The sequence below is a fragment of the Opisthorchis viverrini genome, assembly GCF_000715545.1.
Source record: "Opisthorchis viverrini unplaced genomic scaffold opera_v5_455, whole genome shotgun sequence".
Classification (NCBI taxonomy): Eukaryota; Metazoa; Platyhelminthes; class Trematoda; order Opisthorchiida; family Opisthorchiidae; genus Opisthorchis; species Opisthorchis viverrini.
In genome coordinates this window covers 324420-332259 of record NW_008752116.1, presented here as the reverse complement: position 1 = coordinate 332259, position 7840 = coordinate 324420, and the positions used below count along the sequence as shown (strand labels likewise).

At 43.6% G+C, this 7840-nt stretch overlaps 1 protein-coding gene across 1 annotated transcript in view; it reads left to right on the top strand.

Moving 5' to 3' along the window:
* T265_15373 (hypothetical protein) overlaps window positions 1-7840 on the top strand; it is a gene marked incomplete at both ends in the record, with an annotated part of 125926 nt that overhangs the window by 5743 nt on the left and 112343 nt on the right. The window contains one exon of the mRNA XM_009177781.1: window positions 1154-1273. Within this exon, the coding sequence (XP_009176045.1) occupies window positions 1154-1273 (120 nt within the window). The remainder of the gene's footprint in view (window positions 1-1153; window positions 1274-7840) is intronic.

The window sequence follows — 7840 nt, the reverse complement described above, 5'->3', positions numbered from 1 at the left end:
CTGCACCTCGTGGTTACAAAACCAAACATGGTCTCATCAAAGATCCTCTCACCGTGTCGACCATTACACGCTTGATTGCGAAATTTGAGTCCACTGGATATGAATTGGATCTTCCTGGCAAAGGGAGAAAGTCTCTGAGTGATGAAAGAGCTCCCATTGTACAGAATGCCGTCGAGCAACTGCAGTCCCAGAGCACCATGGTATCTTCGTCAATAACTTAGGTGTCTCGGTCGACCGGCATTCCCCGCGCCAGCGTGCATCGTATTATGAGACGCCACCTTCATCTCAACAACAGGGCTTTCCACCCCACTACTCAAACCAATTGAGAACTTACCTCCGAGAGCAATTTTCTGATGAGAGAGTCATAGCTCGTGGATTTCCAAATTCTGGCCCGCAAGGTCACCCGATCTCATACCTCTGAATTATTGGTTTTGGGGAATGATCAAGGCTCGCGTATATCATGAAAATAAACCGAAGAATTTGGTGGAGTTAAGAGCAATAATTGAAGAGGAGTATGCACGATTGACGCTTGAGGTTAAACATGCTGTGTCTCACATCTCATACCGCCTCAAAATTGCTATGGAAGAAAAAGGCGATTTTTTCAACATCTTTTGTAATGTCAGTTTTTTTTACAGTAAACCTCAATCAGGCATGTATGTTTGCGTAAAAATCATAAGTGTTTGAGTTGGTGTTGAAGTCTTCATATGGGTACTGTTTTTCGCGTCTATTATGAGGCACTCTGTATTGCTGGTATATCACAAGAGGACCTAACTTTAGAACTCTGAAGGACAAACACGAAAGAATGAAAAGACATCCCAGATTTCGATGAATCGAACTCATTTGAGGGACGAATGAACAAGGTAGAATCTGCAGATTCCCTGAAGGAAATAAGATGGGACCCGAAAAATACTCGAACATTAAAAGATTTGTAACAAATGTAGTGGGAACAAGTTTTGCCTAAGAAAGACAAGTTCCTCCAGCTCCACTCAGTCCTCCTCAGGAGTGGCGACCTCTTAGGAGGTTACCCTTTTGGTTGACCGCTTTAGCCAATAAGTCCGTAGCGAAATAGCTCTTTCATCTTACCCATGGACGCACTCCCACTTCAATCTTTTCGGTGCACCAGCTCACTTTTTGCGGTTTTACTATGGATCAGAGAAGGGAAGTCGAGTCATCCAATTTTCTTGTAATTCGGCCACAATATGACTACCAACCCTCTTCATGTACTATTTTGGAAGCGCATTTGGGTTCCGATCCGTTGCGCGGTATTTTGAAGGTGAGTTGCGAGATAGCCAAAAATTTGTGATAGAAAAATTCATTCCGCCCCAGAGACTTCATAAAGCAACTGAACTACTTGTCTTCAAATATGAATCTCCCATAGATCATCATCGCGCAGAGGCTTATCTGTAGAAAGTGGGAGACCCTGATTCAATTTTTTAAAGGTTTGATAGCACCTTTCCTCACTGTTCTGTTCACTCGTCATAGATTTACCTTCACGTCTTCGAGAGAGTTTTCATCTGGTTTTATACAGTTGACCTTTCCTCATCCATCAATGAAATCAACACTTTTCCGTAAAACGGGCTATAGCAGAACTGTCTGTTCGATTGATAAGTGAGCTAAAAAAAATCTGTGCATCCGTGTGTAACCCGCTATCAGGTTATCGATCAAGCTATGCGTACGTGCGCAAGTTGACCGTCTTTTCATTGGCCAATCAACTGCTTGGACCAATCAGCGGAGCGGGGATCTCGATGCTTCTCGAAGTCATAGTTATCTTCACATTAGTTCAGATACTGTTGTTTCTAAATTGTTGATAAACAGCACTGAATTTTGATGCGTCCGAATTNTATATATAAACAGCGACAGTTTGGAATGATCAACCAAGCAAACAAGTGGGCATAATTCAGGAAGGTGTTGGGAGGATGGAGGGAGTGACTGTCAAGAGCTCATTTCTCACAAGCATCATTCACAGTGCCTTCAGAGAGAGAGACTGGTCATTACAGAAACGGTCCTTGTTAAGTTTGGTCGCTTCGATGTCTGGTAGCGCCCGGAGATTTAAACATTTCTTCATTGGTAAGTGTGAATCAATATATCCTTCCCGGTCATTAACTTATCTGACCCTTGTCGTGTCATCTGTCTTCTGGTTGGTCGCCAGACGAAGAAGATGTAATTACACCGCTGAGAACCTCTTGTAAAGTATGCAGCCAATGGGTCTTGCCAAGTTCTGCTGATCAACAAAGGCCTGCACTCACGACATCAGATTGGTCCGCTACATGGCACACCATCCTGCACTGCGCCCCAGCAGCAAGTCGGTGGCCCGGTAACTGTGGCAATTCGCGGTATTTTGACAAGTGCCATATTGAGGCCAGACTCAATCAACTAAACCACATGTTTATGATTGATAAGTTGTGTTTTCTTTTTGCTCACGGGGTTTTTCGTTTACCTGTGAAATCTGAGATATATGTGTGAGTGACATGGTGCACTGCACGACACAACTAGTCCAGACATAGCAGGTCGACCGGATTGTGACAAGGTTTTAGGCTGCGTAACAAAACGAATGCACCAGACAAATTAAACCCTAGTAAAACAATCAAATAGCGGCGTCCGGGAGTCACGCTTGATACTGTTATTGCAGAAGGAAAGTTCTACTCGTTTCCAACTCGCTCATCGACAATGCAGAGTCGATAAACCCCTCGCCGGGTGCGTCGTTCCCGCAGAAAAATCATGTGACCGTGGATTATTGATCAGCTGGCTGACGAGCGAATCAAATCAGGTGATTGTAAAACGAACTCAGTCACTGAGACTAAAAATCGATATAAATCTTTGGGCGAAAGTAGAAATGAGACCTCAGACTGCTTTCAGCCGTCTGTTAATACGACACTGATGTTCCTTAATGTGTGTTGATTCCAAAACACGTACCCGAGATTCGGATGAGTCGTCAGTCCCCCTCCGATTTTTTCTCCAGTTTTCACTCATCAGACGTCGGGTGATCTTGAACTAACCGCTCTAGGTGTAGCAATGCCTGAGTAGTACTCAGCTTTCGAGATTTACTCATCTGAATTCCGGCACACAGTTGTCCCTGTGCGGTTCGATTATCTGGCTAATTCGTGCTCAGCAACAGTTCAAAAGATGGAAGGTGCTTACACTATTCGTAAGGTTGTTGAAAATTCTTCGGCAGCGTACGACCGGTTTCGCTCTTCCTGGGGCTCATCAGGTAGGCGCAGTTCCCGAGTTTCCGGCAAACATTGTATTCTACTTGAAACTTGATTGCACGAAATTAGCTGAATACACTCATTTGCAAGCGAATTTGGTTTTGCGAGAGACTCACGTGAAACCCTGGAAACACCAAAAACAAGATATTCAGCTGGGTTCCAGGTAAGCCTCTCGCAAAATCAAATTTGTTTGTAAATGGGTGTGTTTCACTGACTTATAGAATCTGTTTCCATCATTGTATGAGTAATGATAAGAAGACTCGAATGGTTATCGAGGGAGGGAAATTATATCCCGTGGGTGGGCTGACTGTACATCGTTGATCGCGATGATTGGGTCTTTCGGAGAGACTCCTCTTCGCTGAGTAGAACGATGTTACGGGGGGTCAGACAGTGACCCGGAAAATAAGCGTACAAGACCAGGAAAGTCAAGTGTATTCTCCCCTGATGGAGAGCCATAAACGGGGTACATCAACGGTTAGAGACACAAACGGACATGGGGCAGTTGCCCAGCCGAAGATCCGCATACACACATGCTAATGCATTCAAGTGCATAGCCATTTATGGCTTCAGTCGCATAACAAAAGGCGCAAGTAACAGCATCACCAATCGACTCAAAAATTCACGACTGTTAGCTATCATCTTAATTATACTTTCCGTTACAATTGGTGAGTGAATCGATGACATCCAGAGCCAACGGATGGTCAGTACAAGTTTTGAAACTGATGGTGATGATGCCGGTGGCGGTAACGATGTTCAAGACGCAGCTCACAGAGGACTCGAAGATTTGATCAACGTGCAATATTGAGGGTAAGTAGCGTTCATTCAGGATAATGTACTGCGATAATTCGAGTGTACCAAAGAAAACACGTGGGATCCTCAGTGCAGCACATTCAGTTGAAGGACATCATAGACTAGAGATTCAGCTGAGTCTTTAATTAAAAAAAACCAAACTAATGGGCAAATGAGTGCGAAAAACGGATTTCGTACAACATGGATTCAAGTAGAACAAATTTGACGGAAATTCGGGGACTGCGATGACTTGATGAGCTTCAGGAAGAATAATGCCAGTTGTGGGCGTTCGGAGAGTCTTCAGCATCTCCAGAGAAAACTGAATTGTTTTGAGTGAAATTAGTACATCGCTGTTAACAGGCAAATTCTACAATGATTCGCTTCAATTTTTTACGTCGTATAAGGCATCAAAGCAAGTCGCCATGATCATTCTGGGTCCCTTCAACTGACTGAGAAGACATTGTGCCGCACTCCTCGACGCATGGTATCCCCGTCCTTGACTTCAGAAAAATGGCGGCGAGGGTTACTCAGGACATTCAATTCCCATGTATGTCCGCTTAACTTCCACTGCCTGTTTAGCTGAGCAATGTTCTGGATAAAGCCAGCGAATCAGTAACGGTCACGTGACGACTTGCTAACACGTTTGTCTAATTGTCCTACGTCGCTGTCACATCAACAATCCGAGGAGAATGATAACTACGAATATCGAAACCCTCAGGTTTGTTTGATTTCAAAACCTTCCAGGACGTTTTTCGATAAAGAATGATACGCAATAAATTCACTGCAAATGTGGATTTATTTTGAGTTCTTTTCTACGAATGCCTTGTTTTTCAGTTTTGGTCTGGTTGCTAACGCTTTGTTTCAGACTGCTTGCGTGATTCAGCCATTCCAAACCGAATATTTTCCACTTTCCAATGTGGTGGTCCAATCCAGGTCGTGACATATGACCAACTTAAGACTATCGGATTGTGAGAAGTTGAAACTCACACAAAATTGATTTTCGTGTAAGACTGAATCGGCTTTCACACGGTGTGATTTGAATGCGGTGTGTGAATTTGTTGTACCGCCATACCGAATCTCAGGTTCAGTTTGATTGTAGAAATCTAACAGTCTGATGCCAAAATCACCGGGTATGAAGGACTTTAAAATGGGTACTATTTTTCAGTAACACCGGAACTACCTCATTCAGCACATGGACGACAATGGCCGTAGTTTTTTGAAGGTTGATCTTGTTGTCCCGTTGATGTTACTATTATTTCTATCAGTAATATCATTATTAACGTGTGCTTGCTTTGTTATCAGAACAAATCGTCTCATTGAAAGCTGTCATTGAGTTGCATCCTGAAACTTCAATAGCCTTCTGATGGTAGTTGGTCTGGTGACTGTTACTGAACTGCACTCCGAGCTTTACTCACAAACGTTTCAGTACCATTTGAGAACAAGCTACTGTTACCCGCACTAGTTGGCTCGTCCTCTGTTTGTGCTGGGGGCGCTTATATAGTCTGCACAGAATATCTTACTTGCTTGGCTACTTATAAGTCCGTTCGTGATCCATATTGCGTTGTGGTCTGCTCTCCACTTTTAGTATTTTTCTATCTCCATTCTGATTGATCCATTTCCAAGTCACAGTTTCTCACGCATTTGGTCTGCTAATTTGCATGACTCTTCTCTGTAGAGTTACCATCATTTTGCGTTCGTCAGTCCTTGTTGAGAGTTTACAATGTACTTATGCAAACATGGACTTTTTCCTGTTGGTTCCTTCATTTTTTATACCTCTCATATTTTGCTGGCCTTCTGTCCTCAGAAAAGATCGCCATTGTTCAAAGTTAAACCGGCCGAGTAGCACACCTCCAAAAAATCGACGAACAAATTGGTGAGACAAATTGAATAGATCAGCATATGCAACTCTCTATAGGAGCAACGGACCTAACAGGTCAAAATAACGGGAATTCTGTGCTCAGAAGTTGTACAAATCAACCAATCAGGTGAATGAGGCGGAGTCGAAAACTGAAGACCAATCGGAATGAAGACAGAAGACTGATAAGAATGAGAGCTAAAAGAACACCAATCGAATAAAGGGAAGGCAGGGTGGGACGCGACTACGAACAGACCAGTCCAAATAAGGAAAGAATGGGAAATATCTAACATCTAGTAAACCAGTCGAACACAAGAAAGGTAGACCACGACGCAGACGGACCAGTCAAACTCCTAGTAAGCCGAGTTGTTAGTAGCCAATCACGTTCGAGTTTACACATACTCTTTATGAACTGAATAAACGCTGGCACGAAATTTGCCCGCCCCCAGACAGGAGTTGTTCATAAGTCGACAGCAGATTGGCAGTCACCTGATCCACTACCAATGAATGCACCCGAGCTACCAATATTCCGGCACATTGTCACATTGCCCTCATCATGATTTTAGTAGAAAAGATTTACATTCAATCAATGTGTCAAACTTGGCATAGCACAAAATGCTTTAAAAACAGACTGATGTCAAAGGTGAATTTTCGAATTCATGTTCAAACGTGAATTCCCGCCATGAGGAACACCATTTTCAGTCGGAAGATCCAGAGCAAATGTGGGTGCGAATCTCACACACAGTGACTNGAATGCACCCAGCTACCAATATTCCGACACATTGTTACATTGCCCTCATCATGATTTTAGTAGAAAAGATTTACATTCAATCAATGTGTCAAACTTGGCACTGCACAAAATGTTTTAAAAACAGACTGATGTCAAAGGTGAATTTTCGAATTCATGTTCAAACGTGAATTCCCGCCATGAGGAACACCATTTTCAGTCGGAAGATCCAGAGCAAATGTGGGTGCGAATCTCACACACAGTGACTAAAACATGCCAAGAGCAAACACAGTGAAGTATTATCAATGATTTCTTGCGCACAGAGCAAGAAATGTAAACACAAGTGCCGGAATATGGTTCTGACATCCGGCTTTTGGATGATCTATGCGACCAACTGATCTCCATGGTTAATCAACACATCCTGTAGAATTGAGTATTCCGGTAACCAGATGACACCCTCAAAAGGAGTTGCTGAATAGCATTCCCTTACAATTTCTTAACAATACTTGCTAGAATTTCGCTCTAACTGTAAATTGTGATAGTGGCATCAGCTTTCCTGACTGAAACCCCTTCGTAAATACATCCAACACTGCAGCTCTCCACCACTTAACGTTGAACAGGCGGGTGGGGCTGCGAATAAGAACGTGAAAGACAACCACGTACCGTCCTTCAAAGAATGGCAAAACAGAGCCCCAACCGCAGAATTCAGTGTTCTGGCTGAAGGGTATTATGAAGATTTTCGATATCCTCATGTTCTTCAGCGTTGCTTAACTTTTCAAGTAATACATTTTCGAGGTGACTTCATCTGTGAGCTGATACACTGTATCGTCCATCCAGACGGGGTTAGCTTCATGTCTTGGTAACTGTAGAATACCAGTGAGTTCGATCACGCTCTCCTCTAATCTGATTGCATCGGTCATTCAGATCAAGGCTCAAAACGGGTCTTTGCCTCCGCTGGCCCCATCGGGAACACAGTTGACGATTGTATGACATCAGGTTCGCGCTTTTTTGGTTCCGTTTTTTCGTCTGTCTACGGTTCGACATTAATGGCCCTTTATGACCAAAAAGTTGGCAGTTGGCAGTGTTACTCGGATAATCTCAATACATACCGGGGGTCAGCTTGACCCCGGTTGTAACGAGACTGTTGGCGTCAATTGTGCTTCGTCGCCTTACGGTGGCTCGTGAGATGCTGACTCGAGAGCAGCAAGCGGGATTCCGGTCTGGTAGGGGTTGTGTTGACCAAATCTTCACACTGCGTCAGGT